This window comes from Calonectris borealis, chromosome 16 (assembly GCF_964195595.1).
Source record: "Calonectris borealis chromosome 16, bCalBor7.hap1.2, whole genome shotgun sequence".
Classification (NCBI taxonomy): Eukaryota; Metazoa; Chordata; class Aves; order Procellariiformes; family Procellariidae; genus Calonectris; species Calonectris borealis.
This window is the reverse complement of record NC_134327.1, coordinates 20,168,167-20,187,349: the sequence shown is the minus strand read 5'-3', so window position 1 is coordinate 20,187,349 and position 19,183 is coordinate 20,168,167. Positions and strand designations below refer to the sequence as shown.

At 54.5% G+C, this 19,183-nt stretch overlaps 2 protein-coding genes across 4 annotated transcripts; one reads left to right on the top strand and one right to left on the bottom strand.

Moving 5' to 3' along the window:
- The first annotated feature begins 1,103 nt into the window (after positions 1–1,103).
- On the top strand, positions 1,104–3,902 carry ANTKMT (adenine nucleotide translocase lysine methyltransferase). The gene is made up of 5 exons (XM_075165823.1): positions 1,104–1,313; positions 1,393–1,497; positions 2,062–2,202; positions 2,731–2,781; positions 3,410–3,902. The coding sequence occupies exons 1-5, from the start codon at positions 1,140–1,142 to the stop codon at positions 3,596–3,598; spliced, it is 660 nt and encodes a 219-aa protein (XP_075021924.1). The 5' UTR covers positions 1,104–1,139; the 3' UTR covers positions 3,599–3,902.
- Positions 3,848–18,777, bottom strand: CCDC78 (coiled-coil domain containing 78). Of its 3 annotated transcripts, XM_075165820.1 has the most exons (16): positions 18,629–18,777; positions 18,134–18,202; positions 17,728–17,856; positions 17,443–17,529; positions 17,000–17,179; positions 13,693–13,860; positions 13,559–13,609; positions 12,780–12,868; positions 12,127–12,205; positions 11,507–11,632; positions 10,234–10,445; positions 9,429–9,600; positions 8,687–8,730; positions 6,978–7,044; positions 5,481–5,581; positions 3,848–4,740 (listed from the first exon to the last, which is right to left on the bottom strand). In XM_075165820.1, the coding sequence occupies exons 2-16, from the start codon at positions 18,155–18,157 to the stop codon at positions 4,614–4,616; spliced, it is 1,656 nt and encodes a 551-aa protein (XP_075021921.1). In that variant the 5' UTR covers positions 18,158–18,202; positions 18,629–18,777; the 3' UTR covers positions 3,848–4,613. The 3 variants fall into 3 exon arrangements, with proteins under 3 accessions (XP_075021921.1, XP_075021922.1, XP_075021923.1); XM_075165821.1 differs by lacking the exon at positions 18,629–18,777 and having other exon boundaries at positions 18,134–18,421; XM_075165822.1 differs by lacking the exons at positions 13,559–13,609; positions 18,629–18,777 and having other exon boundaries at positions 18,134–18,421.
- Positions 18,778–19,183: the final 406 nt, after the last annotated feature.

Below are 19,183 nucleotides of genomic sequence, written 5' to 3'. Positions count from 1 at the left end.
AAGGCCAAGGGGGGAGCAGGGGAGGAGGGCGCCGGCCGTGAAACCCCAGGCGCGATGACGATGTGGCAGCAAGCGCCAGCGCGGGCAGGGAAGCTGCCCGCCCTTTGTGCACCCGCTCCCCTAATTGAGCCGTTATTGTTCCCGGGTTTGGTTTGTTTTGTGGGGTTTTTTATTAATTGCGGGTGGGCAGGGGCTGCGGGGGCCTGGCTGCCCCCCCCCCTCCGGCTTCCCACAGGCTGGAATTTTCCCACAGTCTCCGCTCCCTCGCAGCAGGAAACCCACCGCCCGCGCGTCTGCGGCACGCACAGCCGCGCACAACCGTGAACAACTGTGCACAGCCACGCACAACGGCACACAACCATGCCCAGCCGTGCACGACTGCACACAACTACGCTCGACTGTGCAACCATGCACAACCGTGTACAGCTGCACAAAACAGTGCACAACCACACAGCCATGCACAGCCGTGCACAGCCACACACAACCATGCACAGGCATGCACAGGTGTGCACAGCTGTTCACAACTGCACACACCCACAGACACCCATGCATAGCTATGCACAACCACGCACAACCGTGTACAACTGCACCCAACTGTACACAACCACACACAGAACCGTACACGACCACACACAGCCCTGCGTAACTGCACACAACTGTGCATAGTTATGCACAACCATGCACAACTGCACACAGCTGTGCAAAACCACACACACACTCATGTACGACCACACACAGCCCTGCACAGCCGTGCACAACCGCACACAGCCGTGCACAACTGCACACAACCGTGCACAACTGGACACAGCCGTGCTCATCTGTGCACAACCGTACACAGCTGCACAAAGCTGTGCACAGCCACATCCAGGCACGCACAACCATGCACAGCCGTGCACAGCTCTGCACAGCCGCCCAGGATCACGCACAGCCGCGCACAGCCACGCACAACTGTGCACAGCCGCACAGGACCGTGCACAGCCCCGGGGCCGCTCCCCCGACCCCCCCGGGTGCGGGCAGCCCCGGGGCCGCTCCCCCGACCCCCCCGGTGCGGGCAGCCCCGGGGCCGCTCCCCGGCGGGCGGCGGGGCGGGGAGCGGCCGCGGCGGAAGGCGGGCGGCGGGGCCACCCCTTCCGGCAGCCATGGAGCCGGAGGAGCCGGGGGAGCCGGGGGAGGTGGCGTGGGGGCGGCGAGGCGGGGGGGCGCTGGGCGGGCGGGGGCTGCTGGAGCTGGCGGTGGCCAGCGGGGCGGTCGCCTGGGCCACCTGGGCCGTCCTGCTGATGCCCGGTTTCCGCCGGGTCCCCCTGCGGCTCCAGGTACCGCCGCTGCCCCCCGACCCCCCCGACCCGCGGGGACCTCCCCCCCCCCGGCACTGACCGCCCCCCTCTCCCCCAGGTGCCCTACCAGCCCTCCGGCCCCCAGCAGGTGGCGAACGCCCTGGCGCTGCTGCGGGGCCGCGCCGGGAAGACGGTGGATCTGGGATCGGGAGATGGACGGCTTGTAAGGGTGGGCAGGGGGGTGCTGGGGGGGCTTGGGGCTGCCCCGGGGTGGGTGAAGGGCAGGGAGGGGGGCTGCGCTCACCAGGAGGGCGGCTGGGAAGCCCCCCCCCCCCCACCTCGGCTGCTGCCCTGCTCCAGGCTGTGGTTCTAGATGGCCCTCCTGGGTATGGTCCTGGACCATCCTAGGTGGTCCTAGACGGTCCTAGATGGCCCTGAACGACTCTGGATGGTCCTAGATGGCCCTAGGTGGTCTTGGACAGCCCTAGATGGCCCTGGACGATCCTAGACGGCCCTAGATGGCCCTAGACAGTCCTAGGTGGCCCTAGATAGCCCTGGATGGTCCTAGAGGGCCCTAGAAGACATCACAGGTAGTGAGCAGGGTGGGAACAACCACTCTAGGAGGAAAGAGCCTTTGCACCTGGAAGGTGCCAAGGATCGAGGTCACCCTGCCCATGAGCCAGCAGGAAGGAGCGAGTGGAGCTGGGCAACCACCCCTGTCCACCAAATTGTCCCTCAAACTGAACACCAAGGTTCATTTTAGTTGCAACTCTCTCTCTCTCCCCAGGTGGTAGAGGCTTATAAGCAAGGTCTCAGACCAGCCGTTGGCTATGAGCTCAACCCCTGGCTGCTGTGTCTCTCCAACTACCGGGCCTGGAAGGCTGGGTACCGCGGGAAGGTTTCTTTCCTGAAGAAAGATCTCTGGAAGGTAACAGCGTCCCGAGGGTCTGGCTGTGCTCAGTGCTGGCCGTAGCTAGGGCAGGGCCAGGGCTTGGTCTGCACCTCCAGACAGGCTTCGCCGATGGTCGCTTGCTCCTTCCCTGAACCATCCTCCTTCCCGGGGAAACCAGCCAGCCTGGGCTGCTGGTTGTGCAGGCAGCAGAGCTCCTTCTCAGGGCAGCTTTGAGAAGAGGTCTTAGGTGCTGCTGACACGCGGTGGCCTTCAGAGATGCACTGCTAAAGCCGGCATCAGGTACCCGCAGCCTGACTGGAGAAAATCCAGCAGGTAACGTGGTTCTGGGACGATGCTGGAGGCAGGTGTTTTGCAAGAGGCGCTGCTTTCACACCCAGCTCCCGGTCACATCACCACATCCCTGTCCCACACGTTGTGGGGCATCTTTGCTTCCTCCGAGGTTCAGAAGATGGCCCACAAAGCATTTGGCCACTCGAATGGTTCCCCCCACAGCTCCCCGTCTGCCTGTTGCTTCTTTCACTCCCCTTTTCCTTCTCTTTTAAGGTGAATCTTTCCGATTGCTACAATGTGATCGTGTTCCTGGCCCCCAGCGTGGTAAGTTGGTCTCTGGCACCCCGACTTGTTCTGGGCAAGCTCGAGGGAGGGTTTTCTTAGAAAAGAGATAATCTGGGACAGTGGCAAACATAATAAGAGACCAGCGGTAAAGAAAATCCCAGAGTTGCTCGTGCTGGAATAAAAAGCCAAACAGGAGCACGTTTTCCAGCAATGCAGCCTGTGCCCATTGCAGCTGATGGATGTGACCTTGTCTGGGACCCTCTTCCACATGTCTTCCCGAGGGAATGCTGCTCTGGGAGCACTGTCCCCGTGTCCCCCACGGTGCTGGTTACCCGGCACTCTTCCCGGTCACCACAAGTGCCTGTTAGAGACCACGCTCCACCATCAGTCTCAGTAAGGCAGAACAAGGAGTCCTGTGGAGTGCCGAGACCTGCAGCAGCGGTGGGCATCACTGCAAGTGAGCGGTTCGGTGCTCAGCACCATTCAAATTTGGTCCCAGTCCCAACCGTAGACAGGGCTAGTACCAGCCCTGCATTTTGGAAGGGTCTTTGGTTGATGCTGCCTGCTTGGGAGCCACCAGCCGTGCCGAGAAGCTGCCCTGTGGTCCCTGGTGGCACTGCCACTACGTGACTGTTTCCTAAGGCCCTGGCTGTCTCTCTCTCCCCAGAAACCTCCCCTAGCCGCCAAGCTCCTTGCAGAACTCCCCGACGAAGCCCGGGTGGTGGCTGGACGCTTCCCCTTCCCCTCCTGGACCCCCACCAGCACCCTTGGGCAGGGGCTGGAGCAAGTCTGGGCCTATGACATGAAGGAGGTGCGGCGAACGGCGCAGAGCAGCGCAGAGGGAAGCCCGGTCTAACCTCAGCCTCGTTAAGCCTGGCATTAAGGGTTAGTAGGGATCAGAGCCGCTCCAGCCCTTGGGCTCAGTTCAGGACCACAGTAAGAGGGATGCTTGGCCAGGCTTTTCCCCGGGGACTTGCAGGGTGGTGGTCCCTCCTTGTCTTCCAAAGAGTCAGCAGTTTTGGGGGAGCAAGGGAGAGGGAAAACAGATCTAGAAATCCTGGAATTATCGCAGGATTTAAGGGCTAAATCTCCAGTGCCTCTTTCTGTATGTTTACTACTTTATTTCTGGTTAATTTTTCAAAATAAACTTTTGGACAGTTCTTCCCTTGAGTCTTTTGCTTTGCCTTTGGGCTGCAGGGTGCTCCTGGAGCCAGAGCAGCCGCCGCTCCCGGCCTCAGGCTTTGCTCTGCCGTCCCTTTGAAGGGGGCTCAGGAGGGAGTTTGTCCAGCTCACCTCCCACTGAGGGATCAGTTTGGCCCTGCTCACCTTATATAACATTCCCTTTTCCTCTCAAACACAGAGGAAAAAAAGGTTTTCCCACCACAAAAGAGCAGCTGTCTAACCTCTTAGACCAAAGTCTAGCTTGAACCAGCCCTGGCCTTATCTCTTAGAAGCTGAGAAGGGAGTGAAAGCAGGAGCAGAGTTATCCCTTGGACTCCAGTCTAGGTCTGACCCAGGAGAAACATCCTGGCAGCGTCCTAGGAGGCAGGAACAGGAACCTGTTCCTGCAGCCCCACTGTAAAAAGCTGCCTGGGAACCTGACCCTGTGTCCCGAGGCGTGATGTGCTCAGGGAACAGCAGAATTCCTACAGCTGAGGGGTCAGAGGATAGACGAGACGCAGTTGTCTCGTCCCATTTTAGTACTGTTAATTTGAGACCGAGAACACCCACGTGGTTTCCCTCGCTGTGCCTCCCAGCTCTCAGCCAGGGAAGGATATGTGCCCTGGCCAGCCCACACAACAGAAAGCTCCTTCCTTTTAAATCCTGCTCTTTCCTATGATCGTGCCGCTTCTCGGAGCCGTGGGGAAGAGCTACGGTTGGTGGCTGACAATCCTTCTGGCTCTGGGCAGTGAGTGAGTATCGGCCGCCCCAGCGCTGAGCGCGCGTGGCACCTCGCTGCCAGCGAGCTTCCTCAAGCGGAGGATCTCCTGCTTGTACCTGCAACGGGGAAGCAGCACCATTGTTGCCCGTGTGGTCACAACCCCGCTGATAGCTCACACACGAGCGATAAATTTAAATGCCTTGTGTTTCCTGCGTGCGAAGGACACGCAGTGTCAGTGAATTCAGACCAGCCAGCCCAGGCACTGAGCCACACCGCGAGCTGAGCCCCAGCAGATATAAAATCGCAGCCTTTTCCCAAGGAAGAGGCGTTTGTCGGCTCTGCCAGGTAACGGTACCGGTAACAAGCCCATGAGTCTGACCCGAGTTCACAGCCCAGCTGGCTGGGGAGTTACGGCAGGCGCAGTTGGACCATTGCTCCGACAGACGTGCCCTGCTTGTTCTCACCCCTCCTTGCCCAAGCAGCTGTTCCCCCTGCTGCGGGGCGTGATGAGCCAGCGAGAGAGGACCATAGATCAGGGGCTGCTGGAAGGCTTTGGATTTTAGGCAACCCCTCTCTTAGCTCCTTCCAAAGGATGGATGAGCGCACGGGGAAGGAGACGTGCGGCAGGCAGGCCAGACGCTGCCCCCCTGCCCTGCGGAACAAGGGATGGTGGCAGCTGCCCGCACAGCTGGACGTGCCGCGGGACATCAGCCATGCCGGCAGCGCCGTGGGAAGGCAGCAGTGAGGTCAGGCACCGACAGTGTGGCAGGCATGGCGATGTCACCAGCAATTAGCCTGGGAGATAAACTTGGAGCACAAAGCAGAGAACACGTGAAGGGGGATCCTACCATCTCACCTTGCAAGATGCTTATCTATGTATTCCTGCAGCTCCGACACCTGCTCTTCTGCCACGATCGCCCGAGTCAGCAGCTGGCTCCTCTCCTGCTCCAAATCCTCCTGGAGGGGCAGAGAAAGATGGAGAAAACAGGGAGCTCTGTGAGATGGGAGTGAAGATGCTCGGTCCCTCTCTGCCAGGTGAGGATGACCACTTCCCCATCACTCAGCTCCAGCACCGCTTGGCGTTAGGCTACAGAAGCAACCGAAAACTGATGCACTCGGGGAAAGGAGCCTGGTGACACAGTGCAGCTTTCTGCAGGCACCACCGCTCCAGGGCATCGGCCGGGCAGACCAGGCAGCCTGCCCTGACCAGAGCGCAGGCATGGGGGCCAGGGCCACCCCAGGACAGGCAGTAACCCCTGCCTGCGAACCCATGATTTACGCCCCCAGAAGCTTCACAGACAAATTCTAGCAGACCCGTCACTAGATTTGGCACTCGGACACAGCTTTCACACCTTTCCACCAGTAGTTCGTTGCAAAGGGAAGTCACCTTCCCTTTTAGATAAAAAACCATTTGTTCTTTGCCCAGTGTCTCTGGGCGGTAGATCACCGGGTTACCCAAGTTAACTGCACAGTCCCTGTGTCAGCAGGAGATCTGAGGTGCTTGACTGAGCTCACCCCCGAGATGCACTGCAGAGCTCCAGCCTCTCAGCCACAGCATCTCCCGTCTTTCGGCCACAAAGATACACGCAATTTTGGTGTTTAGCTTTACGTGACCAGAGAATGGTGGAGCACTTCCTTAGGTCGTTGTGGATAGAGGAAGGCGTGACATGGAAGCAGGCTGGTAGCACATCTATAGCCTTGTCTATCACAGAAAACCAAACCTCTTCTTGGTTTCCAAAGCCCTTTTCCCCGTGTGTGGCAGTCAGCACGGTAGGGATCCCAGCACCAACGCTTCCTCCCGCTGCTGCCATCGCTGCCGTACAGCAAACCCTACCTCAGCCAAGCCCGCTCCCAGCAAGCATCACCCCGGTTTCATGGGTGCTGTAGGGCAGCGTTGCGGATGGGGAGAACTCTCCTCCCCGCTCTGGGCCACCCCAATCCCGAGCGCAACACAAATATCCTTGCACTCGGGGGGAACCAGACTGGGAAGCCGATTCAGATTCAGACTAGACTTGAACCAGTTCGAACACAGACCCAGTTTGTTATACAGAAGCCTAAATGCTTGTGCTGAAACACGGGAGGGAGCAATACAGTCCAGCAATGAGCAGCCGTAAGGGCTGCTCTTCTTCTTTTAGTAGCAGGGACGGTACAGCCTTGATACATCACCGGCTGGGGACCTGCTAGTGTCACTTGGTGGGCTGAGGCCAAAGCCACAGCAAGGCTCCGTGGAAAGCTTCCCGCTCCAGCCTGGAGCAGCGTATCGGCCCCAGGGCAGCACCCGGCTGGGGCAGCACATCTTTGACGTGTGGGTAAGGGATAAGCTTTTTTCAGATGGGCTGTTCCAGACCTTTACCTGGGTGGTGTGTGCAAACTCCTGGAGCTGCTTCCTGACCTGTGCCCAGCCCTCCTCATCCAGCTGCCTAGGAGAGAAAAGCAGATTTTGATCGTGAACAGACCTTCAAATCCAGCCCATCTGCAGGTCACATAGCTCTGTTCGGGGGCAGGACACAACTCGTGTCCATCAGACCATAAACCCCGGCGCTCTGAACCTATTCTCCCCCGATGCCCCAGACTTCAGGACATGCAGAGCCGTCCCTGTGCCCAGGCACGAGAGTCACCAACTCTGGCAACCTGGGATTCCCCGCTGCGACGGCTGGATTTCTTCCAAGTTCACATCAACGCTCATACATCAGAGGACTCCGTGCAGAAAGAGTCCTTAACCTGACACTGCAGGACCGAATTTGATGGAAATAGAGAGCAATCAATGCCAAATGCTGGCGCTTTTCATGTTTCTGAGCACAAACCCGCCCGTTCTGGTCGCTGAGCGCGATAGGTGAGCTGTCTGTGCAGCCCAGCCGTGGGAAAGTTCTTCCTATTCTGTCCCAGTCTGAATAAGCAAAATACAGGTCACATCTGATGCTTGGGGAATTTGGGTTGTATGAAGGGAGGAATGCATTGTGCTCAAGAGCGGCTCCGCTGCGACTGCCAGAGTTCCCTCTGGTGGCTGCAGCCCAGGCACACGGGAAATCATGGCTGAGATTTCATGGGAGCAGAAGAGAAGGGAACAATAAACAGTGAAGCCGCACAGCTGATAAAGACGAGAAGCAGCAGAAGTTATAGCTGAAGTGCTGCGGTTACACCAGGCTTCGTGTCTCTAGCTAAAGGAACAAGGTAACGGTGTGGGTACGACCCATCAGCACACAGAAAACAAGTGCTTGAAGTGTGTAGAGTCTCTTGGCAGCTATAAAAACCTTAACAAGACGCATCACTAAAATGCAAGTTCTGGTACTTCTCTGTCTTGTTCCTGTGGCAAGTCTGCCAAAATTAATGCATCTCTTCAAGGGCTACTACTATTTGTCAGCATGGCAGAGCCTGGTTAAGGCTCAAGCTCTTCTCTGAGACACTCCTCTGGAACCTGGTGGCTCAGGCACTGACCGACTCTTCCGTGCTGGCATCCAGTCACCGAAATACCTGACATGTTTTCTAGGCTACCACATTTAAAAGGCTGAAAAATCCCAGCTCAGATTTCTCCTACACTTTGTTCCACCTCTCCACAGCTATAGTTGATAGAGTTTCAACAGGATAACGGAGCAGGGGGAAGAGACCCATCAAAAAAGAGCAAATAAAGGGCATGTCAGGAAGCCAGGGAGGTGTCCGTACAGGGTCACCTAAGGGTTCCAGCCCAGCTTCTGCATTGGGAGGGAGGAGAAACAAGACCATCCCAAAGTGGTGTTTCACTTGCCTTTCTCAGGTTGTGATCCACCAAAGCACTCGGGCGTATGCTTAACTTCAGCTTCTAAAGAGATCAGTGGGACTGAAAACATGATTAAATCAAATATGTGCTTAAGAGCTTTCTTGGATCAAGGCCCAAATGACCAACTCATTTCACTGCAGGAAACGCTGCACTGAGACGACAGCTGGCTTTTCTTCTCGGGTGAGTCCCTATCAGCTTGCTTTCTCCCTATTTATTACCATCTCCGAGTAAAGCAGAAGAGACTCCTCAATCCACACAGCAAGGAGAATTCAGAATTACAAATATCCCGAGAAACAAACAGCACTTACTGCTCAGGAGACAGTGGAAAGCCAGAGGTTTCTTCCAGTTTTTTCTGAAGGCAAAGGAAGAACAGTGTTCCTGTAAGCATTACACCATTGCAATCTCACCACAGTCCCTGGCGCTTTGAAGTGGCACAACATATCCTAGCACGCTAACAGCCACCAGTGCCCTGGCAAGGAAGTGATGTGCAGCACAATCTTAAGGTTTAGGTCTCCCATCCTCTGAATTTTTAAATAAATGTATCATCTCACGCAAATCAAGAGACATGTCTCTGCCCAGGCAGAACCAGTGGGAGGACGTGGAGCTGACTGGCATGTTTCTGAGTGTGGTTTCCTGCTCAGTTAGCTATTCACGCTGAGGCAAAGGCATTCAAGAACAGAAAGCCCCATCCTATCCTCCCTTACTCGCCTCTTCTTTTAGCAGTGAGTGAGTCTGCTGGCCTGGCAGCTCTCCCATAACATCTGCTGCTCCTCAGCCCTCCCAGAGCTCACTGACCCCAATCTATGGGGCTGCCCAGCCTCCTGGATCTAGCTGTAACTTACCCCTACGCAGCAGGGTTGAAGCAATGAGGGAACTGCTTGGACATCCCGTCTCTTCCCAAAATGAGAAAGAGAGCAAGCGCTACCCCTGCCTGTGCCACAGAGATACAGCAAACCCTCAGGGAATGCCTAAGGAAGGGGTTGAATCTATCACTTTTGAGACTCTCCCCCCCACCCCCAGTTTCACCCCCACAGAAAACCCAGCCACCACCTTCTGCAATTCATGTAGCTGCATCTCCAGTTTTGCTTTATCCTCCCGCAGCCGGTTTAGCTCCCGGGTTGCGTTTGTCAGCAGCTCTGGGTCTGTGATGGAAAAGTGGAGCTCGGCAGGGCCACAATCCATAGCGCTGCTGCCCAAGGACCGGATCTGCTCTCGCTGGAGCCTGTAACATGCCAGAGGGGTTAGTCCCTGGTAGCTTTGTTTAGGTAACAACACCGAGCATTTCTGCTACTGATGGAGGTACCATTCGCTCGGGATCTGCTGGCTTCTGGCCACCAACAGCCAGTCTACCCGCAAAGGATCAGTGGGAGAGCCCAGCAGCATGCACAATATTCCTGGGAGTGTTTCTGAGGGGAGCTTGTCCTAGAGCTATTTGTGGCTTTTATGCCTCAAGAATTTCTGCTGCTTCCCACAGCCCAAGCTGCTGAAAGAGCTGTGGAGCAGAGCTGAGAGCACTGCAGAGACGGGCTGGGAGGCAGGAGTTATTTGTGGTACTTCTGCATTTCTATACCATCCAACATGAAATCAATCTCTCACCCTAAATTTTACACAGGAGAAATGTATGTGCAAAGCAGCTCCAGGGTGTCCAGAGCACTCTGATGTGTAGCTGGAGACTCCTCGCTCCTGGCTTGTCAAGAGTGGGAAGATAAACCCACGCTCCAGATCCTCTGCTCCACCTGGGAGCCCCGTTTGCCTCCCTCTCAGCCAGGGAGGTGGGTGCTACGGGGCACTTCCACTCGGTCCTTAGCAATAAGCTGAAGAGACAGAGGTAGCCCAGGCCCTGGCTTAGCCCTACCCGTAAGCAATCAGCAGGTTCTCATGCTTCTTGACCAAGTTCTTCATGCGTTTCTTGTAGCCACGTGCCGCTCCAGCTAGCTGCTCTTCTCGAGACTTGTAGGAAGCCCTGATATCCTTCAGCATGCTGTCCACAAAGTGTTTCATGGGAGCATGATCAGCTGGGGCTTTGCTAGGCCCCATTACATTGCTGGATTTGCTGTCCATATAGTCCTTTAAACACACAGAGAAAGAAAACGAGGTGATCAAGCCGTTCCCTAAGGCACATAACCCATTTCCCATGGAGAAGGACCAGGAATATTTGTGCTAGCAGCACAGAGATTAGGGCATATCTTCCATTTTCTAAGAGCAGGAAAGACTAATTAGCTACCATCACGGCCCTTCAAGACAGAGAAGGCACCTGTACTGTATCAGTGACCCGCCTAGGGAAACACGAGTTGGCGTTGGGTGTTACCATCTCTAGTCCGTATTCTTTCCACCATGCCCCGCTCTCTCTGCTAGCTAGGAAATGCTTCAACATAGCTCTGTTAGAAATTAAACTATTCTTAATAGTAAAAATTGCTTTGCTTAATCTCCTGATCCATCACCACACCGTGTTCTTCGGTACCAGCCTTCTCCCAGCACAGACGCTCTTGCCAAAACCTGCTTATTGCTACCAAGGGGCTAGAAAGAGATTTCTTCCCAGTCTCCCTGCTCAATATAATCAGGTATCCACACCTGAACCTGCCTGAAACTCCTGCCTTGTGCCGAGTCCTCACCGTGCTCTGGGGGCCCTATTCTACGTCTAAGGTGCTTGTTCCCAGAGCGGGTCCCAGGCACTGGCGTTACACGGCTCTGTAGCCGACCACGGGGACAGCAGCAGAGTCACCACGGAGGCTGTGACAGAGCCAGAAGTGGCATCGCCTGGCCTGCCGAAGGAAGTTGTCAGGGCAATGGAGATTAGGAGCCAACTGGAAGGCAGCCATTGTAAATAAGAGGATCTTTCAATCCAAGTAATCTGACCAAGAAAGAAAGTCCCAGCAGAAACTCACAGACCCTTTAGTGTGGCCATACAGGAAATCTGGGCGAGGAGAGGGGCTGGCATCTCCTCCCCCAGGCCAAACCAAGGGGGTAGAGCCCCCTTCCAGCTGCAACCATGGCCCCCCAAACCCCACTGCCTGCTCTGCTCAGCAGCCCAGCAAGGAGGGGAAACAGCAGCAGCCTGCAAGAAGCAGGCAGCCAGCACGGAGAGACCTCTCCCGGCCAGGAGAGCCCCTGGGGCTGGGGGTACCCACCGCCACGTCCTTGATGTACTGGGCGAGCCGGGAGCGATATTCCTCGTTCAGCTCCTTCAGCCGGAGCTGCAGCCGGGAGTTCTCCGCCTCCACCTCTTGGAGCTGGCTCTGGGAGGTGAGCAGCACCTAGGCATAGCAAACAGGCTCGCTGCTGCCCACGTCCTCCGGCCAAGCAAGGGGCACTAAGAAGCTCCGTAAGAGATGGGGGACTTCATTTCCAGATATTCAGCTTCACTAGAGCTGGGAAGGTCTGGGTTTTCACAGAAGCCCACTGGAAATGTTTATAGTCTCTATTCCCCTGCTACCTTCTGTTATTTGCGATCCCCACCCCGGTGATTTCACCAACTCTTTCTAAATATCAGTGAACAAAATTCCTCCCACCACCTGTGGCAAGCGGCACCTTCTACCACGTGCATCGCACCCCTGCAGAAGAAGACTGCACAGGGAGGAGCACCTTGGTATGACAAACTCCTGGAGAAGGAGACATGTCAGAGTACCTCAGTACAAGACATCCCCACCCTGCTTGCTCCAGGAGAAGTGCATGGCACCTGGGAGGAGCGGATAGGCAGGGGCAGTCCTGGAGCCCGGGTGCCAGGGGCTGGAAGGGAGCCTGCCCTTACCGCTGACTGCTCCATCAGCTTGTGCTGGGTGTCCCCAATCGCTCCCTTTGCCTCCTGCAGCTCCTTCCCCATCGTGATCCTGGGCACACAGGAAGAAGGTGTGTTTATTTTAACCCCCCAAACTTCTCTGTAGGTCCAATACAGCCAGCTTTGAGAAGGAAATCACTACAGGATGACAGAAATCTCTCGGCAGCAGCTGCCAGCACCCACCAGATGTATTCCAACCAGCAGCCACAGAGCTCTCACAACCAAAAGTGAACGTCCTCCCCAGTCAGAGGGTCTAGTTCTCCAGCACCCCTGCTGTGCCAGCCTTTGCCGTGACACCGACCCCATCCCAGCCTGTCGATGGAAGAACCGTTGTGGGGGTAAGGGCTAGGGTTGGATTCATCTCTGGGCTGTCTCAGAGGTGCATAAGCCAGTCGGGTACCTAAACACCACTGACTTTTAAGCAGACAGTTGACCCTCTTAAGACCCTTGAAAATATCAGGTTTTGCTTTCAGGCCTCACTTGTTCCAAGGGTGAATCATCATTTCCCACCTTGTACCCCACCAAAGGCAGGCTGCCTCCTCTCCTGCGCCCAAGGATCAAATTCAGCTGTAACGAGCTCCACAAATGCCCAGCCAAACAGAAGGACGAGTCCTCAAAATACTCACACTCTCTCTTCCAGCTTCTGCTGCTGCGAATCATAGGTTTTCTTCAGTTTTTCAAGCTCCACTTTTATGTGATCCTGGTTTCCAAGCAACTGAGGGACAAACGAAGAGGAAGATGAGACAGAGGGCTGAGCTAAGCAAAGGGATTCGTGAACAGGGAAGGAAGGAGGAGATCCTCCAGCTGAGCACAAGTCCAGATGACCAGTGACACACTGGGGAAAGGACAGGTTTAACTGGGAGTGACCAGTGCCCTGTAGCACCCCAAAAGAGGTGTGTGTTCTGGAGAAGGCACAGGGAGGTGCACATGGAGGTGCACACGTGTTGTTCCCCCAAGGGAGAGTCTCGCTCCAAGAGTCAGATTCCCAGCAGGAGCTGGTGGCAGAGCCCAAGCTGGTGTCGCACAGGCTGCAGATGGGAAGGAGGCAGGGAGCATCTCGGTGCTCTCAGTTTCGGGTGCTTTATCAGCCCCATCTTTCTCAAGTAATGGCAAGGAGAAAATAAGCAAGTGTCCTCTGCACTTGTTGACTTCTAAACTCCTGCCTCCGTTCACCCAGGGGCACTGACGGAGGGAACCACAGCTGTCCTCTCAGCTTTTGCCTCCATAAGAGCTGGAGTTATTCTAGTTTCGTTTTTCAACTGCAAAGCTTAAAAAAAAATTTAAAATAAATCAAGGCATCAGCTCATCCACAAAATTCAAGTTAGCACCAGGAGGTGCCAGCCAGTCGGAATAAATTCCCCCTCTGCTTCCCCAGGGATCCAGCAACAGACCCCCACACACTCACGTTTCTCTCCAGCTTTTGCCGCTCGTGTTCAGAGGCAACTACATCTTCTGGCTGGTTTTAGCAAGAGACAGAAGAAGGTGCCTGTTAGATCCCTGTTCTCAAACAAGCTGGCGACAGGGCAGAGAGGTCCTTACCTTCACCTTCTGAGCCGAGAGACGGCGCACTGTTGCTCGCACTCTTTCCAGCTCGGCAGAGGATTCATCGGCCGCGGCGGGGTAGTGGTTGCCCTCTGTGCGGGGAAGGGTGCTCCTGGCATTGGCCAGGTTGAGCAGCTCTAGGCTGAGCTCTTCATTCTTCACAACCTGCCAGGTCAAACAAGAAGGAAAGAGCTTCTGAAATCCTGCCTCGCCAGCTCCGCACGCTGTCTGTTCAGCACATGCCCGCTGCTCTTGGTGTGTACACAAGGCAGGCACTCACATCTCCTCCTGAAAGCAAGTTTTATCTTTAGTTCCCTCTCATATGTCCAAAGAGATCAGTGATTTTCTAATTCTGATGGAAATGCAGGGTAAGTGTCATTGCCAAGCATCAGGATTATTCACGTGTAACCTTACTCCCTCTGCCCACCTCGCTCTGGCATTCAGATACAGAACCTGGTGCCAGCCCAGCCCTGGGCACAGCTCTGCCACCACCTCTCCGCCCTGACCTCCAGCCTCCCTCCTCACGCTAACCCTGTACCCTCCACACAGCTTCCCAACACTTCAGGCACGTCTTTCCCCATACAATGGATTTGAACAGTGCTGGACTCCATAACGTAAGAGAAGGGCCAAATCTCCATCCATCTAGGCTGACGCCACCCAGCTAATTCCAGTTTTGTTTGAATGCATCCCTCCAGCAGCAGCCAGCCCACAGCACCGCGTAGGCAGCAAGATTCAAAGCGGTGCTGGTGTGAAGTGACACATTTCCAAAAGATAAAGAGGATCTGAATGAGAAAGGCTCTGTTACAGGTGATCTGGAAGGAACACTGGGGGAATTCATGTCTCACGGGAGGGTTTCTATGTAGATAACAAAGCTTTGATGGGGTTTATGACTGGGGACAAGCTTGAGTAATTGTTACCATGGCAGTGAATCGGGAGGATGGGAGGCAGAGGTCATCTGAGTCATCCGTGGAGAGAATAGCTTATCAAAAGATAGCACAGGGTGGGCTGAGGGAGAGAGGAGAGGAGAAAAGAGGCTGACAAAGAGGTGAGATATACAGCTGTGAAAACTGACAGCTACGCAGAGACAGGCTGCTTGTTCCCCAACCGAAAACGATCCATCTGCAGCTGTCAGCCCTGACAATTTGATCAGAGGGGGTCACACAAGCGTAGAAGTACCAGCCTGGTGAAAGAAAGAGGCAGCCCCAGGTTTGCAGTGGGCTTCGCTGCCTCCCCTGGCCCGGCTCCAGGGAAAACCCCGGCGTCGAACCGGTTCGCAGCCATTTGGGTTCCCTCCGACGGCCTCACTTCGTACCGCCGATGCAGACGGCGTAAGCCCGCTGAACAAAAGAAGAGGAGGAAACGGAGAGTCGAGAAAAGGTCATAGTCTTGAAAGGGAAGAATTTACAGCGAGTTAGAAAACAGGCATAAAGTGACTGGCTGGCATCTTCTGGAAGGCACTTCCCCAGGGACAGGAAAGGCCAGCTCCGCCGCGCTCCTTCGCCTGGGACAGACACAGGGCGATGTGTGAATCGAGCCGTACAATGGGGGCCGCGACAATTCAGAGGCTCTAACTGTTCCCGTACAAGGGACCGTGAATGAGCTCGCCGAGCTGCTTCTGCGCCAAGCAGCCATGACAACATATTGGCAAGGTCACAAGTAGCACTTGTAATTGGGAATGTGTAAAAGGTTCATTGTCTCCCCAGAAGAGCGCCAGGGAAGGGGAGGGGGCAGAACCGCAGGCTGCTTTTCCCATTTCCTTTGGGAAAGTCCACACTGGGAAAATAATGAGCAAGAGGCCCATGCAGTGGCAAGTCCCAACCTGCCAAGTTGGAGCCTCTTTTGCTTCGGGCAGGGGTATTTGGTAGTCAGAGCCAAGCAACTGGGGTAAAATCCTCAGCCTATGAATTACAACCAAAGAGTTCACCTTTGGCTTCTGGACCCTGCTCCACCAATTCTTCAGGATGCTATCCGGGCACATAACTGAATCCATGTGCTTTCACTCTCTGAAACATTCCAGGATCCAAGTGAAAACAGTGTGTTATTACCACCAACCTGTTAAACCCATCATTTAGAGACGTCAGCCACCTGAAAATCCAATTTTTGACAAACATATTGCACCCCCTTGGGGACAAGAAGCAACCAAGACTGCTGAATGCCGAGCTATTCCTCCGCAGCCTGGCAGTGCTGCATCTCAGCAGCGTGCTGCCTTGCTGACAGTCAGCTGCACGCGCTCTGCCTCGTGCTCCGGCAGGACGACGGGGTGAGTTCACACCCCTGCAAGCAGCTGAGCTTGCCTCCTCGTAAGAAATTTCCATTTTTCAGCTTACAGGAGAAAAATGATAGCTTCACAAGAGTCACTAACTCACTTATTTGCAACAGGATGATCACGACCTCGTATCCTCCTCTACCAGAGCTCTGCAGACGGATGCTCACTGTAAAGAGAGACTGGACGCTGCCTAAACCAGCACGCCTGGTCCCAGCCCCATCACAGCTCTGCACAGGGCCAGCACGGTAAACCAGGTCATTTGGCTGAACCAGCTAAACTATCTGCCGGGGGAGGGAGGCAGGAGGGTGTCAGTCATCCGATCCAATTCAAAAAGAAGGAGAAGTGGGAGGGGGGAGAGGGAGGGAAGAGAGGAAGGTCTATTGAAATAGCTATTCTTGACAAAGAAATCTGGGTCCAAAAGACTTTCGTTAATAATCGCTAAGCTAACAGTCACCAGGAAATCCGCTATATTTTAAGGAACAATCAGAAACTTGCTTACATTCCGTGTTTTTATAAACTCGCCGACCTCAAAAACTTCCAGGCCCCTTCCCGCCGCCATACGAAATGAGAGCGACTACAATCAGTTCACGTGCAGCCTGCGCAAGCCATGCAGAAAAAAGGGAAACAAAGCGTGCTGGCAGTCAAGAGGGACCTGCAACGTGCACTCAGACCAGCCCCGCAGTGACCTCCTCGTTACTGCTAGTGACAGGGATCTGGGGTGGCGTGAAAAGAGAAAGACTCTGCCAGCGGGGTGCCCCGAAGAGCACGGCAGATGGGTCAGCGTGGGCTCAGCACTGTCCCTGCTGAGCAGAGCAGGTTCTGCAAGCCCTGCTAGAAGGTGACCATGTTTCATGAAATCCCCTGGGCCTCAAAAGCAAAATAACCATCCCCAAGCGATGCTGTCTCACAGCTGGCAAACCTTACTGGACCTGAGCTGTGACGTGGATACACAACCCAAAGCCAACCACACTGTCTGTAGATCAGGTAATTATGAGATGGAGTCGAGAACATCAGAGCAAACACTGCAGCCTGTCTCACCTCCTGCTCCAGTTCTTTGCCTAGGGCCAGGTAATTGCTTTTCAAAATGATGTACTCATCCGCCAGCTCCTTCCGACTGGTCTCCAGAGCGTGCAGACGTTCCCGTAAGGCATCCCGCTCCCCAGTGACTTTCTCACTGCAGAGCTCCAGCTCCAGCACACGGTTCTCCAGGGCCAGGATCTGCAGCGAGGAGGCAGCAGAATTAGACTATGGCAGAAACCAGCAGCAATCACAGGGCATTTATTTGGCCAAACAGGTTCTGGCACACTATGACTTAGAGACAGATGAGTTTCACACGAGTTTCATGGTATCTGGGGTGTCGGGGGGGGATTCATTGCTCTAGCTAAAGCCAGGAGGATAGACCAAGCAAAGCAAAGATGGATGCAGTTCTGGATAAAGGTATTGGCAGAGCTGAATCGACTCTACTTCAAACTTTTGGATACCATATTTTTCAGTTCAAAGTTCTCCGTCTCATACTGTTCCTTCATTTTGTTTGTCTCGATCTGGAGATCAACGAGGTCTTTGGAAATCTAGGGGAGAGAAAGGACATTATAAAGGCTGATTCTGAGGCCAACATACTGTTTCAACAGCTCACACCAGAGAATTTGAGCACAACACCCCCCCCCCAGAAAGGTGCCCCAACATTTCCCACCGGATTTTCCACTGCAGATCTACTGGCCTCAAACGGCTTCACCGCTCAGTTCTCTCCTAAAGTATTTGTTTTTTACCTTCAGTTTTTCCTCTTCACTGAAGACCATTCTGGCTGGCAAATCTGTTTTGGAGCCAGCCAGCTTCCCCATCCTCTCCTGCAGGTCTCCGGGCCCGTACAGCCTCTCATTCCTATCCTGCAGCTGCACCTAGAGACACACAACAGCTCTGACAGCTGGTGCCGGCCAGCAGAGCCCTCCTCTCCCCCGTGCTATGCTCCCACCGCAGTGCTGGTGGAAGAGCACAGCATATCCAGTTTTTCAGAGCTTGAACAGATTGTAGATGGGATTTTCAGCTGCCGTTTTCCTCCTGCGATTAGGATTTCATTTGCAGAGCGCTGGTTCCACGACCCGGGAAGGGACTGCAGACCTTCATACTTAGATATTTGTTAGCAAGATGCTGCACGTGCTCTGTCAGAGTACTTACGTTCTTGTTCTCTGCAAAATCCATGTGCCCAGAGTCCAGGATCTTTGCACAATATCAGGCAGGCAGTGGCTGAAGAGCAAAGGAAGGCTCTAAGGATCTCAATGGCAGCAACTTTTCCCTCGAGTTAGGGCAAAAGCGATGTTGCTAACAACTTTGGTTACTAGCGGGTGCGGCATCCACCTTGATCCACCTTAAGGTGGAGCCAATTACCACAGCCATCCCAGGAAAAGAAGTGACACTTGTCAGGAGGTTCCGTATTCCTAAGACAGCACACAGCAGATACCGAAACAAGAAGCTTAGCAGGCACCCCCAGTGAAGCAATATTGCCAGCTAGGAGGTACCACTCCATTTATATTATGGACCGTTCCCAAAACCCCCCTGTAGGGATGGCCTCCGTCTCTATCGCAGGGATCTTTAAAGAATTTAAGATCTAATTAATCCATAAATCCAACCATCTGCTCCAAGGCCATCCAGTAGCATCTAACATCAACTTACTTCCAGGCGATTTTCTCTTGATCTCTACAGTCCTTGTATCTCCTGTGTCAATGAGCCATCCAAAGGGTACCAGGATCTCTGCGCTCTGACCTAGCCACAGCTGGTGACAGGAAAGCCCTTCCCCAATTTGTCACTTCGCATCAGAGATGCTATGTGGAAAAATACATATTTTAAAGCAAAGCACGCACTGAAACAAACTCTGATTAGCCCAGACAGTGCTAAATCTGGATTGTGCTTGTCTACACTGCTGACTCCAAATGGCGACCATCCCAGCCTGAACGGGACAACTCCCAACCGTGTGCAAAGCTAAAAGTTCTTGAACAGAGTCTCCGACGTAAGAGCGAGGGTAATGGAGAGCATAAGACACAGTGGATAACGCTGGAAGACCTTGGTGAACGGCAGCCATGGGGTAAAACGAATGCCAGTTCTTCATCTCCTCATTTTGTGCTTATTATCACTCCTATTTCTGCAGAGCAGGTGAGGTTAGGTAAGAACTTGTCCCTTACAGAAGAAAAGCTTTGACAATATAATGTTCAAAAAGACCATAGCTCTGAA